Below are 20,141 nucleotides of genomic sequence, written 5' to 3'. Positions count from 1 at the left end.
AAATACACATATGATGTGCTACTAAATTTTAGATTTTATATTAAGATTAAAGATGTGAGAATTAAATTTGAGCCAGCCCTTTGTTTGGTGGTGAAGATCGGTTGCCTGTGTGCCATAGGTACATTGGTCCATTTCGTAAAAATTCTAATAACTTATATATTTGGTACACGTACTTAATAACTATAATAAAAGGAGAACTGCAGAAAATGTCATTGTGTTATAAATTGTCAATGACATTCCCTTGCTACTTGCCAATCTATTTTTGAAAAATAATAACATATAAAGCCAGTATGGTCAATGATTGGTTGTAGAATCTGAAGAAGAAGAGGTCATAGAAGAAATATCAGATGAAATAGAAGAGGAAGAGAAAGGATCAGATAATAGATCTATGATAATTCATCCTTCTTCTCCTTCTCAATCATCTAGAAACGAGGGTATAATACTTTATACTCCATCACTGTGTGTTTTTATTAACATCACCTACAGTTTTATTTTACACCTTTTTGATTTAATTACTACAGTTTTATCTCCACCTCAGTTGGGTTCTACTTTCAGTTTTTTGCAATGCTATTTTTCAGCTTATCCCTGTTTATTAATTTATCTGTTGCAAAATTTGCAATTTTTCATGAATACTTTGAATCCCAATCGAGTCAAAACTTGATAGGATATTTATTGAATTTAGGCACATTAAAGGTTATTTAACAATCTTTTGTTTGCATATGATGGATGAAAATTTTCCTTGTCTTACCAAACTCTTACCAAGTGTACACATAATACTGTAGACCACTATCATTAGAATTTAGATTGCTAGAGAATTTCACTTTTTTTTTACTCTGTTTTTTTTCTGTACCAATGATCTTTTTTTATGCAGACAACACAAGTGTGAAGAAACCGAAACCTAAGATGAGATCTTTAAGGTTTTATGGTATGACTTGGTTAATATTGCATGATTTGATAGTTAATAATATTTGGTGATTGGAATGCCTTGTCATATTGATCTCAATATTTATAATCATGTATTATGTCATGTTAATTGTTAATTTGATAATTTTCGTCTATTAATCAAAATTTACCCTCAAACTGGGGACCAGGGCAACCATATACAATTGAAAACATTTATTTGTGCATGCAGCATCATCTCTTCCAAGATGTATTGATTGCTGTAAATAAATCAGAAAAGTAGATTTTGGAGCAGCCTCTCCCCTTAAATTGAAGTGTTGAGTCTAACTGAAGACTTTAGAATTAATTGTTCAGCATAACTGATTCAACTTATACAGCCTTTTGGAAAATGATTGGTCTTTATGTACAGATATCTCTGCAGCTATATGTTTTGTGTCAGTTTATGTTATATATTATTTGTCAGTCAACTATAGATGCATGTAGTCTATTATGAGTATAATATATTAATATATAGTTTTAACAAAAAAAAAACAAAATGTGTTATTGGATAATGTGTCAGCTCCAAAAGTATAGAATGAGTAAGATAACAGTATAGTGCATGATGCATGTGCCTATTAAATTATGAATATTCATATTATACTAATACATATTTATTGTATACAATAAAGATTCGAATTTTGGTGCAGTGGCATTTCTGGAAAACCCTCTTTCCACAAACCACCCCCCCCCCCCTTCTCCTCCTACAAGCACCACTGTTTAGGTGTCATTAATTATAAGTATGCTGTCTTTTCTATGCTTGCCTAATGCTTTGGCTTTTAACATATTTTTTTTTTGTATGTCCTCCTTAGATTTATGTACTTATATTTTTATTTTTTATTTTATATTCTAAACTTATCAATATGAAATATATTCTTCCTAAATACTTTTATCATATTATCCTTCTTATAGGGCCTCAAATAAATGAATTAACATCACTTTTACTTTATATATTATAGAGTCTCCAATGGAAGTTAAGATTAGTCCTAAAGCGAGTCCAAGGGTAGGTGTAACTATTATAAATATGAATCCTACACTGGCTTACTTCTTACTATTATACAACAATTGAACTAAATGTTGTTTATCTGTTAACAGTATCCTATCTTTGCCTCAAGTCAAGAGTATAATTAGATTTTTTATTATAGTCTGTTAGCAGTATGAAAGATACATATTTTGGAGATAAAAAGAGTGAAGATGAAGAAGGTAGGATGTCATCATTATATTTGAAGTTTAAATTATTAATGATCATGTCACAGAACCTTTAACCATTTCAGAACAGATTACTTTTAATAGGAAACAGCTGACATAGATAGGACAATAAACTGTGGTTCAAGATCCCCTGTCCTGGTTTATTTTTTTTTTAATTTCATTGCCCATCTTCATAGACCATTCCTGCATGTCTAAAAAAAACTTTTAACTCAATAAAATGTAAAATTCAACTTCATTCCATTTCATTTCTAGAATCTGTAGTTGAAGAAATAGCTATGGAAAGTGACAGACAATCTAATACATCAGTAAATAAACTAGTATCAGAATCAGAGTCTGATAGAGGTCAACGTGAGTCTGATAGTGAAGGAGTTGTTATGATTAGAACTATGACACAAAGAAGACGAGTAAAAGATGTTAAAAAGGTATTGGAATATATATATATATAAATAGTTCACCTACATTCTATAATTTTAAACCTCAATGACTTATATAATTTTTTTTATTCTAATTGAGAAAAGAGTTAGTAAATATATTGATATATCAAGTAACTTTTAACTTATAGCCTTAAGAGATCTGGGAAGCATGCTACCATTAATGACTATCATGAAACTTTTAATTGGATAGGGATTAACTAAGCAAGTGGTTTTTTTTTATATGTACCAGATGATATTTAGCCCGAAGTGTAATTTTAACCGTATTATGTATTATTTTGTATTTCAGGGTAACATAGTGACTATAGCTATATCTAATTTATCGATAGAACCTGATTCTTCCCTAGCCAAAGATGATAACATTACAAACCTATATGTTGAATATAGTTTCCTTGGTTTACCAACTAAAGAAACTGAAACACCTTATTCCTTACCAAAACCACGACCTGGCAAACAGATAGAATTTAACTTCAGTAAAAGTTAGTATTTGATATTGGATAAACCTTGAACAGTGCACTCAAATCCCAAATTGACACTTTTGAAGTTATTTTGTTTCACTAGAAAATAATTTCAGATTAAGTTGTATGATCTCTATTTTGTTATCTCATCGTAGCTATCCAGGTTGATTTAGATAAACATTATGAAAGAAGACAAGAACTAGCTGCTATGTTACTACCTAAAGCACCTGATGAGGGAAGGTTAGTAACTGTTACAGGTGTATTTAAGATATCAAAAGATGTGTGCTACAATTGATAAGAGCTCATCATAGTGTAAGATTCCTAACAAATAATTAGGTCAGGGTAGTATGAGGTAATCATGTGACCTCAAACAATTCATATTTTTTACATTTTTCTGTGACTAGATGAAAATGGGTGTATGTACACATTATCTCAGAATGATCAATGCCAGGAATTGGTTGGTAGAAATGATGATGTTTCTCATATTTATATTCCTACATTTTTGTAGAATCCGGTTTAATGTAATAAGTGAACCAGCAGAAGGTGTAGATGGAGAATGTGAGGATGTAGGTGTAGCATTTGTTAGTATACCACATATACTCAAATCAAATACTAATGTTAAAGATGAAGATGTTGACAGTAAGTTTTCACTATTTACTATTCGGTATTTACTATTCAGTATTCCCCATGGGACTGCTCACTTTTAAACAAGGTTAATGTGCTCAAATTGGTGTCTGGGATCTTACAAAGACTACAGTTCTTAATAGATTGTAGTTCCTAATGAATTCAGATAAGAAGGGGTAGTGTGATTTTTTGTACCTTTGGTGCTTGAATTAATGAAAACTATTGACCAAAATTTATGTTAATGTTTTCCTTATCTGGAATTTTGACTTAAAGTCACTTTGTTACCATTTGGTGTTGAAAGGATAATGTTTAGATTTAAGCAAAATTAAACACCAAATCGTAGAGAAAAATATTATCTCCTACTTAGTCCAAAGTTTTACTGAAAATATTGAGCTTTTAATGCTCTTAATATGAATGTTTTAAATAATGAACAATTTTTTTATACTGCACCCATTAGAAAATGAACGGAGGGAGAAATAAGATTTTAAATTTTATTTAAAGATATTTTTAAAAGGAAAATATAATTCATGTAAGGATACTTTTACTACAATTAACTGAAAATATAATTAAAGATAAGTTATAGGTTTAGTTATGGTATTATATTTTCTAGTCTATGATGTAAGAGATGAGAAGACAGTTGTTGGTTCAATGAATTTAACAGTAGATTGTTTAGCAGCATTAAAAGCTATAGACAAGGAAATGGTAGAAGGAACCTATTAATTTAGTGATGAAGACTTATTTCATATATTTTATTTTAGTATAGTTTCTTACATATGCTTATGAATTAATTTAACTTTGAGTAGCACATATAGTTCATAACACTCATCTCCTGTGAAACATTTCATTATAAAGATTTAAATAGTTTTAGCCTGTATCTTAAAATTTAGTTTTGTATTTTATAAATTCTAGAGATTTTAACAGAATCTGTGATATATTGTCTAAGTGTATATGTCCGTCCTTTATTGTATTGTCTTATAGATATTTGTTATTTATTTGTATTATGATAATAAATCCATTTAGATAATAATGTGATTATTTCCGCAACTACATATAAATACAAGATTCATAATAATTAGTACATGTAATAATAAAATGTATATGCCACATGTCTATGAACTAGAATTCGGCTAAAACTAGAGTCAAAAATCTTTTAGTTAAAGGGATATCTGTGCCGTAAACAGACTGATTAATATGGCAAATTACCATGGTTATCTTGAAAAGTAAGGAGATTTTGAGCTTGAAGGTCAATATGCAAGTTGAAGATACTGGAAATCTGGCACATATAACCAGTGGACATAAAATCAACTTAAGAATTTTCTATCGGATTAGGCTTGATAAAGAAAAAATACACAGAATTATTAAGTCTTTATTTAGCATTCATACTTTTTTTCAGATGACTCGTGATCATTTATTATTAGCCAGATTTTTACACCTCTCAGCACTTACACTTCATTCATACAGACAGATTTATGATGTACCATATAGGTTAACTTAGTAATATACCACCACCACACCATTCCATTCTCTAAAATAAACATCAAGATATATCATTTCAAAACTCTCTAGAATTCAAAGTGTTGTGTAGAAAACTCTTTCAGTAACCCATTATACAGTCTAACTTTAGTGTATGCCATCTTCATACATCAGTTAACATGTTATCTCTTGGTATCTGACCATTGATACAAAAATAATATGTGAGTTCCCAGAAATTCATGGCGATATTGCATTCAAAGGGTAAGGTGTTAAAACTTTTCATCATTCCCGTATCAACAATATTTCAAAGAATTATTTTGGAATAAAACAATTCAGTCTTAAAATGTAGTTTACCTCTTGTGCTTGTACAAAGGCTAGCCAATCTGATGTATGTGTTGGTAATAAACCCATTACATGACATTTATAAACAGCCATAGCTAAACAAAATACATTCCCCATTATAAATACTAGCTTCTGGAATGGTGCTTGATCACCTTCTATATCTTTAAAAGCTGAAAGAGAAAAATAATCATTTTTTTAATGGATTGTGTTAAAACAAAATACTCATTGGTCTACATATTTTTTAAGATAGTTTTGTGAACATAAATTCATTGTCACTTTCCAGCTTAACCCCATTACTATTATAACTTATTCTTTACATATATAGAGTGATAGGTACAGATGGAATAGGTTTTTATGAGTTTATCCTATACCTGGTATGAAAAATAAAAATTTGTTTTAGATGGGTTTTTTTTCTTATGTACTACGTCTGTGATGCATTCTAGATAAAAAAAAAAATTTCTGACAAAAAATAATATTCTTGTATCCCTGGTATATAGCCTGTGAATAAATATGGTATTCAACCAGTGGTATTTAATGGGTGGTGCCAAATGCTGAAATATTTGTGAGTAATACTCAAGACTGTGTGTGTCCTGTTAACCTCCGTTAACCTGGAAGAAATAATTAAAATCAAACGTAACAAAAACAGATTCGATAAAATCTACCGTAACATGTTCCTTTAGCAATGGTACGATGATAATGATCATCTAGCCATTGCTCTCACAATCCCATATTCTCTTTTACCATTTTCAATCATCGTCCTTTTACTCCAAATATTAAGAGATTCCCGATTGATTGGTTATATCGAATGGTGACGTATGGTCTGCCAAGGGAGGTTATTTGTCTCTTATTAAGAGAAAATGGGATTGTTCAAGCAACGGTTAGATGTGAATAATCATTGCAAATGGAACATGTTCGTAACCATAAGATAACTCTATTTATTCACATTTAATAACTTGAGATAAGGTTGTGGAATTTGTTACAATAACATTGAGAAAAGAGAACTGCTGAGGTCTAAGGGATGCAATGTCTAAATTATAACAAACTATTCACTTACTTTTTTGTAAAGCCAGAATGGCATAAATTGGTCTAATAAACATCATTCCAACCATCATTATGGGAAAGATTGATATTGAGTTACCAGCCATCCACATAATAAACATATTCATTGGCACTTGTTTTACTGGAGCTAATGCAACATCCCATGATCTCTATAAAGAAATTTAATTTAAAAAGATAGATGAAAGTCTTGTGTGGAATTAAAACTAGCTAGATGTTTCCTATTCCTATAATCTATAATGAAGATAGGATGATATACTTTTAAAAAAATGACTCGCTTACTGGACAAATGAATATTTCTGAAAGCTTATCAATATAATCATCAGTAAATTTTTTACATCATATCAATTAAGCATAGGCCTACCAAGATTGCAAAGGTTAGAAGAATAGAGCAGCATCATATTGATAGCTCTGTACAGCTATACCCTGATATGTAGAGCAGGCCCACATCATATGTAATACTTATAGATTTACCTTTACAATTAGATTTGGATCAACATCTTTTGTTCTATCAGACACACAACTTGAGTCCATTAAACCTACTGGTGATACAATTTCATTAGATGCCACTACAGATCTTGATCTGAAAACATAAGTACAGATACCTAGTAACTTTCTTAACAAGCTTCCCTGGTACGAGTAGCCTATAATACTTCATCATTTTTCATCTTTCCTTATATAACAACTACGTAAAGTGCTTTGAAAACAGTAATAAATATCATGATCCTGGCAAAACTATTTTTTTTATTTACAAACACCAGTGCAAGACATTCAATAGTGTTGTAACTTGTGTGAGTCTAGGATAGTGTGGGATTTTCAGGCCTGAGAGCTACTTAAAAAGTAGAAGTTTTCAAAACGAAGAGAAAACGACAATTTGTAGATTTAATATCAAATAACTAACCTTCCAGATCCTGAAAAATCGATAGCCCACTTGTGTTTCTTAGTTCTGGAAGCCATTTTGTTACGGTAATTTAGACTTGATTGTCATAAAAAGATTTTTCAGAATAAATTGTGTCTTGACAAACACGACTAATGACAGCGGCTTATTCTATCTCCCGAAAGAGAGTTGCTTATTTTTATTTTATTCAGACAACAGTTATCTCACTTACGCGTTTCTCTCCCTTATAATCTGCTATAGTCCACTGTGAGATATAAATTATAATATCTTCTGCATATAATTATCGACGTTACAGATATTTTCCCACGGGTTTTTGCTTTGGTCATTTCAGTCACATATTATTTTCACTACTATTTTCAAAAAGCCCGTGTTAGATCAGGTAATAGCCTAATAATAGACTGCCTACCAGGATTCAGATAATTTAATAAATCAAAATATAGTTCCTGTTGGCAATTTATTGAAATATAGAGCGCCGTAATTATTGATGAGTTGGTCGGAAACTTAAGTTTTACCTCGCAGGAGCAAGTAGAGTAAAAAAAATAGAAGTTTGGATAAGCAGAATTTCACAATTTTTAGTCAGGGCTTGTTTATTGCCAAATTCTACGGCCTAAATTTATTTCCAAAACAAATATTTTTCATAATATTAAATATTGGTAAGTTAAAGGAGAACAATCTATAAGAATAGAAAATATGGGTTTCAGACAAGTTCATGAACTGTGTCCCAATTACTAGTAATGTTCAGGGTAATTGATGTGTAACGTATGTAGGATGCTCACCCATCATGTTCATTAATTAGACAATAGCCTGGCGTTTTCCACAAAATGTTTAAATGCAATTTTGAGCAATTTATTTATGAATTAATCACTGGATATATTGATCTTCTATCTAAAAACTATTACAGATATAGTCACGAGGGTAACAGCTGTCATCGCGTGGCAGATTCATATCTGACTCGCATTTACATCTACATAGACTTACATAGTTATATTGTATGTAATATAAAGTGTACATTTGAGAATAAATTGTTCAACAATCATAGAACTATCCAGCAGGTATGATTAACATTTCTTTTTTCTGGTTTATTTTCGGAAATATTAACAGGAAAAGTTGGTGTTCGTTAACTGAAACTAAATAAATACAGCAGAAAAGCAGAAAAAGGCAATTAGGACTATATCTATAATTAAGATCTATATTCAGTAATTTCGAAGTTAATTTTAAAATAATTCTATTATACTATTTACAAGTTATTATCTGTCATTTAAATGTAATGAGAAATGTTAGTTTTGTGCCTGGTTGTGTACACGTAAAACAGCAGGGTGTGGCACAATACTATTCGAGATTCGGCCAGTTTTAAATCGACATTGGTCGTCTCAAGCCATAGTCAGTTTCCTGTCTCTGTTTTTTGTTATTATCTGCCGAGGGATCCTGAACTTGTCGTATCTAAAAAACACTTGCTGACAAACCAAGGAAAGGGAAATGAAAAGTTCAAAATATTAGGGACCTGGGATTTATAGATGGTGCCAAGAAATATATTATATCATACTATTAAAATAACATATTAGCCAATCTTGTACATTACATTTTTTCTCGTAAAAACGTTATAAAAGAATCTTTGTGTTAAAAAAAAAGTAGGAACCCATCTAAAGACTAACCATCCTGGAAAATGGCTTATATATTATTAGAATGATATGATGAGTATAAGATGACACTGTTATGATAACATAAGTATTGTAGGTTATGATGTTCTTTTAGACAGAAAATGTCATACCGGTATAATGGTATAATACATGGATTCATAAAATGCAAAAATAAAATGTGTAAGTTCTTCAAAGCAATTATAAATCCTGTATCGTGTCATCTGCATTTTTGATATTTCTTGTAGTTATGTGTATGTAAACTGTTAACGGAATATACACTGAAGTTTTAATTCGTATTTTTTCCACAAAGTATATTTAGGATCAATATCAAATTGGACATAACAAAAGAGTAAAGACAAATTTAGAAACCACAATTCTCGTTATTGTTTATTTGTACACATGCCAACTTAGAAATCATTGAAATCTGAAAAAAAGTTTTAAGAACTTTAATTGTGTCAGAAGCTAACATTCTGTTCCGGCTTATTGATTAGTATTTTAACTGCAGTAGTCTAAACAGCTATATATATCATACTTGTAACACCTGTTACGACAATTAATAATATAGGTCTTATCAACTCCAGTAGACATACTTTATATGGTAGTGACTTCAGATACAACTGCATTACATGTAGTTGATTTGGAATGTGATGGGAGGATTCTCATTGCTCAAGAAAATCAATCTTCTTTACATATAGCTCCAGTTAGTTCTTGGAGCCGCGTTGGCTCATTGAGTTGACGTCTCCCCGCTAATCTGAAGGTCCAGGGTTCAATACCGGCATAGGTCGAGATGATACCTCCGGATTTTTCAAACCGATTTCCCCCTTTCAGTGATGCAAGGAGGGGCTGGCATGGAAAAAGCGTCCAGGAGTTCAGATGGGACAATAAACCGAGGCCCATGTGTAGGCCTAACAGGCTGTGCACGATCGCTCAACAGGTGGAAATAGAAAAAGAGTAGGCTAATGCCACTGGCCTGGCAAAAGTTCCCTCATTGTACCTTACATGGCATTACCCGTTTTCATTAGTCCACATGGTGCAGAAAAGAAGGAAAACTCCATTCATTTCATTTCATTTCTTGTTAGTTCTTATCCAACCACAAGAAGTAAAATAAACTCTCGACATAAGTTTTGGTACAATTGATTTATCGGGTGTCTCAAAAAAACGTTCCAAAGTTCGACGGGTTGTATCTCAACTGTGGGTAAACTGATGTCTTCTCAATTCTCACAGATAATACTTCAAGATGTCGTCCAAAATTGTACGAGTACTGCACCGAACAAAATAGCATGTCATAAATGAAGTATAAGGCAACTTACCATTTCACCTGGTGACACCATATACCATGATAAGTGATACATACACGACTATTGATTTTGTCTATATAATATCCTGTTCGACACTAAGTCTATCCCAATTTGTATTTCAATCAAACTTATTACATATAAATAGAACATAATTGAAACTGTATGATGAACAGCAAACTGAAAATATCTAAAGACGTTCCCGTTTGACCACAGCTTTATCATTGTCATAACTATTACAATCTGATTTAATGAAGCTATTGTTATTGTATACCAAGATATATATACAATATATTTCACCAAAAGGGCACTTTTATTTATTCTTAACCGCTATATTGCTAAACGGACTTTGCAAAAATTGCAAATTGTAGCTAAATAATGACCAAATCTTAGTAAGTTTACCTAATTCGCTTAAAGATAACTGTTTTTGCGTAATCCTTGAGTCATAATGATTGCCAACAGTTCTATCATTAGAGACCAATGAGATGGATGAAAATAAAGTAAATTCGAAATATATACTTCTACAACAGTTAGGTCGTGTTGATAATCTTCTAATGTGCAGCGCAAACAAAATCGCCGGTTCGATGACATGAAAATTCCTGGAAAATACGCAAAACAATCAGTATTGAGACTACTGTATAGTTTTTGTTGCCGAGCGAATTTATACTGGAAACAATGTTCAATATAGCCTAGAATTCGTTCGGACACGGGCTTTAACATTTCCATTACGATTCTCCTTTAAAACTTCTACATTATACTCTATTTACTTGGCTTCTTATGTCAAATTCATCTGAAAAATTCAATGAAACCCACAATTTCCATTCCAGTCTGTCATGGAGAAATCTTTGTTGCCTAGCAACAAAATGTCTGAGAAGGAGGGTCAGATAGAAGAATTACGAGGAAGACTATCTGATATACCACCTTTAGAAGACGAGAAAGATTTTTTCTTATCGGAAGAAACGTAAGTAGTTAGTCTAAACATTGGGCTCGATCAAACCATCTATTGCAAAAATTCACAAAAAATCGTCTTACAGTATGGTTATACATCCATATAATAGACCTACAAGGAGAAAGGAATCCATTTGCAAATTTGTATTATTTATTGGTAGCCAATTTAATTTTTGTAACTAAATGCCAGTTGTGTTGGTTTGTTTTATCTGTCACATGCTTTTTCAGATTAGCTCGATATCTGAAATCTTGTAATTGGAACGTGGCCGAAGCAGAAAAATATCTTAAAGACACCATTGAATATCGTCGTAAAACAAGACCACTATATGTTGATTGTAAATATTGTCATGAGAGACCAGGTTATCATTCCATGGTAAATATCAATAGAACTTAGTCATCTTATATCTAATTTCTATACCACCATATAATGTTTTAGATTCACTGGCCCGCTTTTTTTAGCTGAGCTAACATAGAAAACATCTTTACGGATTTGATTAAAATAAACGTCTAATTGCAGAGAAATACTTCTCCTACGTATTCTAAAGGTTTCAACTAATAATATCGAGTCATTATGAAGCCAACACATATAAACACTTTATATCGACTCTGGTACTGATGTATCAGATAGGTGCAGCTGAATTCAGTTAACCTGAGCCCATCGGACGAAAGAATTGCGGTAGCGGATATATGCAGAGCGTTCGAAATCTACGACCATTCATTGATCTCAGTCGCTAATAGTCCGCAAACGATTCGCTCAGGTCGACTGCTACGGATCCGATAAGATGCTATTAATTGATAATTAGATATTCAGTTTAGGTAGTTTTTTGATGGTCAGCTAAAAAAAATTGCATTTTTGACTTTACTTCAGAGACAAGTTGGGTTTGATGAGATGGGAAGACCTGTGATATATGCCAATTTCGCTCAAGCATCAACCCACAAATATATGTTGGATGATTCTGTTGCTCATGTCACATACTTAGTAGAAAATGCCAAAAGAACAATGAAAGCTGGCATAACAACCTGGGTATTTGTGATAGATTGTACAGGTATGTATTAGTAATCTTGATAGATTCTTGGTATTTGTGATAGGTTGTACTAGTAAGTACTAGGTATAGGCTACTATTTGTGATATAGTACGGGTATGTACACTGTTTGTGATAGATTGTACAGGTAAGTATTAGTATGTGTGATATGTACGAGTATGTACTACTATTTGTGATAGACTGTACAGGTATGTACTACTATTTGTGAGAGATTGTACAGGTAAGTACTACTATTTGTGATGGTACGGGTATGTACACTATTTCTGATAGATTGTACAGGTAAGTACTAGTATGTGTGATATGTACGGGTATGTACTACTATTTGTGATGGTACGGGTATGTACGCTATTTGTGATAGATTTTACAGGTAAGTACTAGTATGTGTGATAGTACGGGTATGTACACTATTTGTGATAGATTGTACAGGTAAGTACTAGTATGTGTGATAGTACGAGTATGTACTACTATTTGTGATAGATTGTACAGGTAAGTACTACTATTTGTGATGGTACGGGTATGTACAACTATTTGTGATAGATCGCAATAGTTTTTTTAAAAGCGGTGCAATTTTTGTATAATTTATGTCTATACTTTAAATTTCAGGTATGACATTATCAGCCTGCAATCCCAAACTAGGATATGGTGTTACTCAAGCTCTAGCTGACCACTATCCAGAACGTCTAGGATTAGTCTTGTGTATCAATCATAATGCTGTTTTCCACGGAGTATGGCATGCTATTAAAAGTTTTCTTCACCCACAGACAGTGTCCAAAATGAAATTCATACGATCTAAACGGAAAGTGCTTAGTTCTTTCCACAAATATTTCTCAGATGAACTTACTGACTGGTTGATTAAAGAAATAAAAAATAACAAACAAAAACCTATACCGTCAAGCCAAAAGGAATTCTGGAATGGAGCCAAAAATGGCCATGACCCAAGAGGATGCCCGTCATATATAAAGGAATATATAGAACCGTACTTTAAAAATGTTGGTTCTGCCAAGCCTTCACACAAACCTCATCCTAATATAATAGATACTTCCCGGGGGAGGGTACATTCCATTACCTTAACAGCAGAAGAATTGAAAGAGAGAGAACAAGCTCAGGCTCAAGCAGCAGATGATGCGACCGGAAGTGACGATGACGATATACCAGATGGAAGTGGAATAGATATAGATGAAGTCTTCCAAATCCCAAGTGATGCTGCAAAACTATGTACATAAGTATAGTTTGAAATTAGGTCAACATATAAACTTATCACAAAATTTTGTTTACTAAATAATTTATTTAGACTTTTGTCAAAGAGTACTTCTTAAGGAAAAGGTTCAGAGCTTGGGACAACTTTCTTTCGGTCATATTGAGAATGTTGTGTTGAATTTAAAATTTGTGATGAAATGTCAGTCACCGTAGACAGAAAAACTAGAACCGGAAACGACTTATTAAGCCAGAATTCAATCGATAAATGGTTTTTAACTGACGAAGTGTCTTTAAATCATAAGAAATCTTTATTTTAATCTAGTCATCTATTATAAGTCAAGGCAAATCTACGATTTCAGTTTTTCACGAAAAGCATAAAAGATAATCTTTTTTTAAAAAAGTACTCAACTACATACAGCTTCGTGCACTTTACCAAGTCTCAGAATTTTCTCTCATTTTCCTGTAGCATCTGCCGTTGGATGTCCTACACCGCTGCAAAATGAACATGGTTTTCTCCATAAACATTTTGTACGACCATGTCCATACTGAATAGACTATAATATACTATTGAATTATTCCCATATCGTACCATTTTAATATTTCTATTTCTATCTTACCATCTGCAGTATTAATATTCCCTGAAGGATTATAAAGGATTCATAATAAAACAATATCTCCACTAGTTATTATATAATTTATCTCTTACATCAAAGGTGTGCCAAGTTGATTATCTGCGAAGGCTGAAGCATATACCAAAACACTATCGTCACTGTAATTGTCGTGGCATATCACCACAGCAATCTGGAAAGGGTTCAGTATAAGAACTTTCAGAGTGTTTAAAGCGTCAATTTATCACTGTATATAAGCTAAAAAAAAACACCATCTGAAGCTATGTTGTTCAAAAGTTCAAGTATTTGGGGTTGTTTGGCTGTCAGTATTGTAAATGATCTATTTTCCATTGAAATAGATGTTTTTGAAACAAAAATTATATCTCTCGGTTCATTTTAGTAGCCTACGGGATTGGGTCTGACATCAGTAATGGCAGGCTGGCATTCGAAAACTATCAAAAATGTAAAGTTGCAAATTTAACTGCCGGCGCACACCTATCTGAAATTGTAATGCTTCAAATATCAAGTTCCTGTCGTGCATATGTTACTACACTTTTAGTACCGGACACCTCCAGAAATAAGCTTGTGGAGGGTTTTCCTCAAGAAATTAATTTGCTTTAGCGACAAAGTCGACTAACTAACTGTTTCCGGCTGAAACAGACGCTGGACATAATAACAACTACACACCTTGGGTCAATTATGGCAGAGTAATGGCCATTTTAATACGAGATTGGAGTCTAGCCACAACAGTCTATCATCACAGGTTGGACCAAAGCTTTGACCGACTGGCGTACGAAAACTTTCAGAAATGTAAAGATGCAATTGCACTGCGGAGGTGCATCGACCTGTAGTGGTAGCCTGCATGCTACAGCACTTTGAGTAGCCTCCAGACCTCGATCCAGAAATCAGCTTTGGGGAATTTTCCTGTTGAATAAAGGGGTGATACTTCTAATGTGAGATTATAACTTCACGGGTTGGGATTAAGACAAAAAATTGGACAGACTGGAATTTATCGGAGACTTTATATTTCAAGTTGAACTGGCACGCCGATCGGAAGTTATGTTTTAAACTTCTCTTCTCCATGCTCCTCTACTCAAACTGTTTTAGTCTATTCAGCTCATTTTCAATCACATCTTGATTATTGTTCTACAATTTGTGATTCTTGTAGTAAACAGTTCAGGCTATTCAGGAAAATCTTGTTATATCTCTAAGATTACAATTTTCTTAGAGAAGAAATAGCCATTTGGTTTTATATTAGTCACCACAGTTTATCTTCAGGTTGGGATTAAAAAATTTTTTTTTTAAAAAGCTGGTAGAAATGTAGCCTTAAGGTGTATTATAAATTTCAAATTGTAAATTGTGAAGGGTCAGCTGATTTCAAGAGTGAAATACTTTCATGATAATGTAAAATGATTATTCATCCAAACTACCCAGTTTGCAATATCGTCATCTACCAATCGTAGAGTTATAAATAGAATAGCAACCACTGGCATTTCCTTTTTAACACATACGTGGTAAATAGCCACTGCCATAAATTACCGTTTCAGATTTATACCAACGCCTCAGATTATGAAAACAAGCTAAAAGTACAAAATATAATTACAAAGAGTTGGATATAGTAAATTTTGAATCATTTAATCATTTATCAATTATATTTCGTTTTCTCTTTATCTACAGTTATAAAATTTTCTTTTCAAGAAAAGACAACTCCCAGAAACAACACGTGCTAAAAAATAGTAATCAAATACAAAATATTTAGTTTTCTGACAAATACGACAAAATGGTGCTTCAAAGAGTCTCGAAACCAAAAACTCACAAAGGAAGAAAGTTTTTAGAGAACAGAGAACCTAAAATCGAAGAAAATGACAAATCTGCAATGTTTATCAAAGGTGGAAACACAAGTCAAACTGTTACACAAGTTCTGAAAGAAATGTACATGCTGAAGAAACCAACAGGCATCATGATGAAAAGGAAAAATGTTGTTAGACCATTTGAAGATCAATCAACTTTAGAGTACTTTTCAGAAAAAAATGACGCATCACTATTTCTTTTTGGGTCTCATTCCAAAAAGAGACCAAACAATCTTGTGCTTGGCCGATCATTTGATCATGAAATATTTGATATGGTGGAGTTAGGAATAGACAGTTTCAAGTCTATGTTTGACTTTCGAAATGATAAATGTTCACAGGGAACAAAGCCATGTGTTATTATAAGTGGACAAGACTTTGAATCTGATGAAGATTATAGAAAATTAAAGAATTTGTTCATTGATTTCTTCCGGGGTCCAAAAACAGAGAAAATAAGACTTTCTGGATTAGAATTAGTTATTAACATCACAGCAATTGAAGGAAAAATATACCTGAGAACCTACAGAACAGTTTTAAAGAAATCTGGTGCAAAGACACCCAGAGTAGAACTTGACGAAATAGGGCCTTCATTAGATTTAACAGTAAAGAGGACCAAGTATGCGTCTGATGACATGTATAAACGAGCTTGTAAACAACCTTCAGAAGCTAAAGTTTCTAAATCCCAAAAAAACAAATCTCGTACAAACCTTGGAGATCAACTTGGTAGAATTCATATGCAGAAACAAGACATGGATAAATTACAAGTTAGGAAATTAAAGGGTTTAAAGAGAAAGAAGGAATCCAAAGATGAAGAATCCATTGGAAATAGTAAAGTGAAAAGGATGGATGATGAGTGACTGTTGAATATATAACCAATAAAACTAAACATTATATAATGTGTTGTTAATCATGTTACCATTTTACTATCATAAAGTGATGAATCAGTTAACAAGTTTTGTATTTGAGGCAAATGAATGGGTCTGATTTAAGATTATTGGTTTATCTTTCTTAGGGGGGATTATGGGGGGAAGAAAAGGCCCATCCCGTTATCAATATGCTTCTGATCAAAGATGTAGGTGCCATAGAAGGATCAGCTTTTATCCAGTCTCCTTGGCAATGGGTCTGGTTTAAGTTTTATAATACAATTTTGAATTGTGTTTTGTGAACTGTAGACAGATATGTATCACAATAGGTTCAAATATCACAATATTAAACAGTCTGAGATGTAAACAATTTGTACTGTTATAGAGGCAGGAGGCTGTTGACTATTGCCTGCAAATTTAACTGTTAAACGCTAACTTCAAAAGGTGGCATGTTTTTGTTGCATGTGAATTCATGTACATGTTATTATTCCAAACTGGCTTTATAAACTTGAGACACTGCTATTGTGTGATAAGAAATAGTACCTTTGTTTAGGAAACTGATCTGAATAAAATAACTTTGATCAAGTTGGTCAAATTATATTTCAGTTGGATATCTATTAAGGTTATCTACCTTACCATAAATTACAGATGTGACGTCACCCTTTGATCTTGGCTTACCATTGTCCAACATAATGGTACTGAGCAAATTGCCACAAGTCCAATATTGACATTAATAATGGACTCTTGGTCCTTTGCTAAGTAAATGTGACCTGTTTTATAATTTTTAACGATTGACTTGGCTTCGAATGGTATCTGAACACTAGTCCTAATATATAGATGTGGGTTAAAGCGTCAATCTTAGTTTTATTCAATCATATTTAGGGAAAGTTTAACGTGGTTAAAATTAAAATATTATTCTTATGTCAAATTTCAAGACTATTTCCGATAGCCGAATCAGAGTATTTATGCCATTTCAGAAGTAATGCAATAAAATTATCTTCATAAACAACACTAAATTTATTAATTTGATACAGCCAACTAAAGATTAATTCTAATAGCTCCGTCAAAACTGTCATCCTTATCACTAATTGCTAATAATATTTACTAATGCAAAATGTAAATGTTGAAATGATGCCGTATATGCCATGAAAGTGGTGTATTTAGGGGCCATAAAAAAAGATTCTACTTCCACTTTCAAAATCAAGTTGTATGTAACTTCCACCTTCCTATATAAGATAAATTTTCCAAGGGATCCAGAAAGGGGAGTCAGGGTGCTTGGATGCCCCCTCCGTCTATTAAATCCTCGCTACGCCACTGGTATGAATCTCGTAATTTGAGCTCATGTGATGTATGTTATTGCCTGAGTAGATGTCGTTATTGATCAGAACTGTATTTTAAGTTGGTTAATGGTCTCAAGCTAGGAGTATATACTATACTCCAAGGTCTCAAGTATGTCAATACGTCTAATAATGACGTAGTACTCGGACCTTCGGTTTATTATAAGACTTATTTACAAGCTTTCGACCATTAACCTATACTTACACTGAAATAGTATTGACCGAACGAACCTTCCATGTAAGAATGTAGTTATTATCTTTCAGAAGATCAAGATATTAACTAAAGATAACACCAACTTGAGTTTTAAATATTTAAATAATTTCATTTGGATTTTTCTTTAAATATAAAATATTTCATATCATGATCAACATTTTAAAACCATAGTTCTACAATTAAAATGAACAAGTTAAAAATATCTAGAGAACAGATTAATGTTCTATAGCAAACAGTGCACCATAACTGATATACATATACATAAAACCTATTTTCCATATGTACAAACAAGAAGTATATTGCCAGTATCTTTCAAAATATTTATCATCTTGACGTGTTGATGTGCAAATAAATAAATCAGGAACTTGGTCTGTTATGCATTAGTTTGTCTTCTCAAATAAAAAGTACATTTTAAGTGATGTAATACCGAGACATTTACTTGTTGAGAGAATGCATTACTTATTTCTAAGCTATGAAAAATTGGTTTAACTATAATACAATTTGGAAAAATGGAAATACCCAAATAAGGGAACGTTCACAGATTGATATAGTGGCAGTGAAATGTCATAACATAAAGTCATTTACTTAAAATACTCTATTTGAATGTTTTGGCAAAACAATATTTTGTTCAACTTGATGGTTTAACTAAAGGTATGTTATATACATAAAAGACATTCTACTGATAACATTTAAAGAGTAAGAAATGAGAATGGAATGTTAAATTATAAGAAATTCTGTGATTTGAGCATAAGATCAAGATTGCTTAGATAATCCTGACTCAAATATGATTCATCTCGAAAGATATCAAATAATTGGTAAGATCACTTTTACATCATTTGGTGAATTTTTTAGGAAGTTTCAGTTTTGTTACATTATTAACTGCTATAAAATAATTATAATGTATCAGCATTCAGCACTATTAATTTCATTTTATTAATTAGACATGATCATCAAAGAATGGACAATGAATAAAAAGTAATATTTTTACACTGTACAAACCAACACAATATTACAAGTAATGCGATCTTGTTAAATATTGAATTGCACAACCCTCTCATAATGTGATTTATTACAAAAATAGAAGCTCTCCTCTTTCTGTGATAAGGCATTACAACATACAGCTGATAACAAAGACACCATTGGCAACATCTTGATGATTTAACATGCAAATTTTGCAACATCACATTTCAATCAAATAATAGTAAACAATTCAACATAAATTGACTATCTTTTGATCATATTCATTTTTTCTATGCTACAGTGATTTATCATATTGTTTGAACCAAATAGAAACAGACTTCTATTAATTCGTACAAACAGCAGAAAAATAGGTTATCACAATTTCTCTGGGCTCTGTATGTACAAACAATTTTATCAGACTAATATTATATATTTTACACAAAACGTGTTAAATTACAATTATACACGAGACAAAATATTTGAGAAGTTTATTCTTCATTTCTCAGTATTATATATAATATTGACAGACTAGTAGACTAGAAGCAGAACTATCAGTATCGTAATGTAAGTCTTGATGATTCTTTCTAAAATAAATATGCATAGAGGGATCAGTAAGTTTGGAATAATTACTTTTCTATGCAGTGAAACACCAACACTAGATATCCATAACAATATTTGTAAAGAGAATGGATTGACATCCCTTGACTGTTTATGTAGTGTTTATTATCACTGGGGTGTAGATTCTCTACACACATTCACACCATA

General features: G+C 32.1%; 3 protein-coding genes across 3 annotated transcripts; 2 read left to right on the top strand and 1 right to left on the bottom strand.

The window, feature by feature from the left end:
- Nucleotides 1–5,144: 5,144 nt before the first annotated feature.
- On the bottom strand, nt 5,145–7,486 carry LOTGIDRAFT_108713 (hypothetical protein; the record flags this gene model as incomplete). The annotated part of the gene is made up of 5 exons (XM_009068251.1): nt 5,145–5,183; nt 5,486–5,643; nt 6,528–6,681; nt 7,004–7,106; nt 7,431–7,486. 5 exons carry the CDS (start codon nt 7,484–7,486, stop codon nt 5,145–5,147), a joined length of 510 nt encoding a protein of 169 aa, XP_009066499.1.
- Nucleotides 7,487–8,441: 955 nt separating this feature from the next.
- LOTGIDRAFT_211338 (hypothetical protein) lies at nt 8,442–13,573 on the top strand (the record flags this gene model as incomplete). Its single annotated transcript, XM_009068250.1, has 5 exons — nt 8,442–8,479; nt 11,187–11,320; nt 11,536–11,680; nt 12,176–12,353; nt 12,954–13,573. Exons 2-5 carry the CDS (start codon nt 11,193–11,195, stop codon nt 13,571–13,573), a joined length of 1,071 nt encoding a protein of 356 aa, XP_009066498.1. The 5' UTR covers nt 8,442–8,479; nt 11,187–11,192.
- Nucleotides 13,574–15,866: 2,293 nt separating this feature from the next.
- Nucleotides 15,867–16,951, top strand: LOTGIDRAFT_229754 (hypothetical protein). Its single transcript, XM_009068249.1, has one exon. The coding sequence runs from the start codon at nt 15,936–15,938 to the stop codon at nt 16,857–16,859; it is 924 nt and encodes a 307-aa protein (XP_009066497.1). The 5' UTR covers nt 15,867–15,935; the 3' UTR covers nt 16,860–16,951.
- Nucleotides 16,952–20,141: the final 3,190 nt, after the last annotated feature.

The sequence above is a fragment of the Lottia gigantea genome, assembly GCF_000327385.1.
Source record: "Lottia gigantea unplaced genomic scaffold LOTGIsca_9, whole genome shotgun sequence".
NCBI lineage: Eukaryota > Metazoa > Mollusca > Gastropoda > Lottiidae > Lottia > Lottia gigantea.
Note: the sequence above shows the minus strand (reverse complement) of the source record. Positions and strands in the feature narration are given on the sequence as shown.

Bases quoted from the DNA above. Each gene is read 5' to 3' on its own strand.
- LOTGIDRAFT_229754 (XM_009068249.1), top strand. From the start codon at position 15,936: ATGGTGCTTCAAAGAGTCTCGAAACCAAAAACTCACAAAGGAAGAAAG.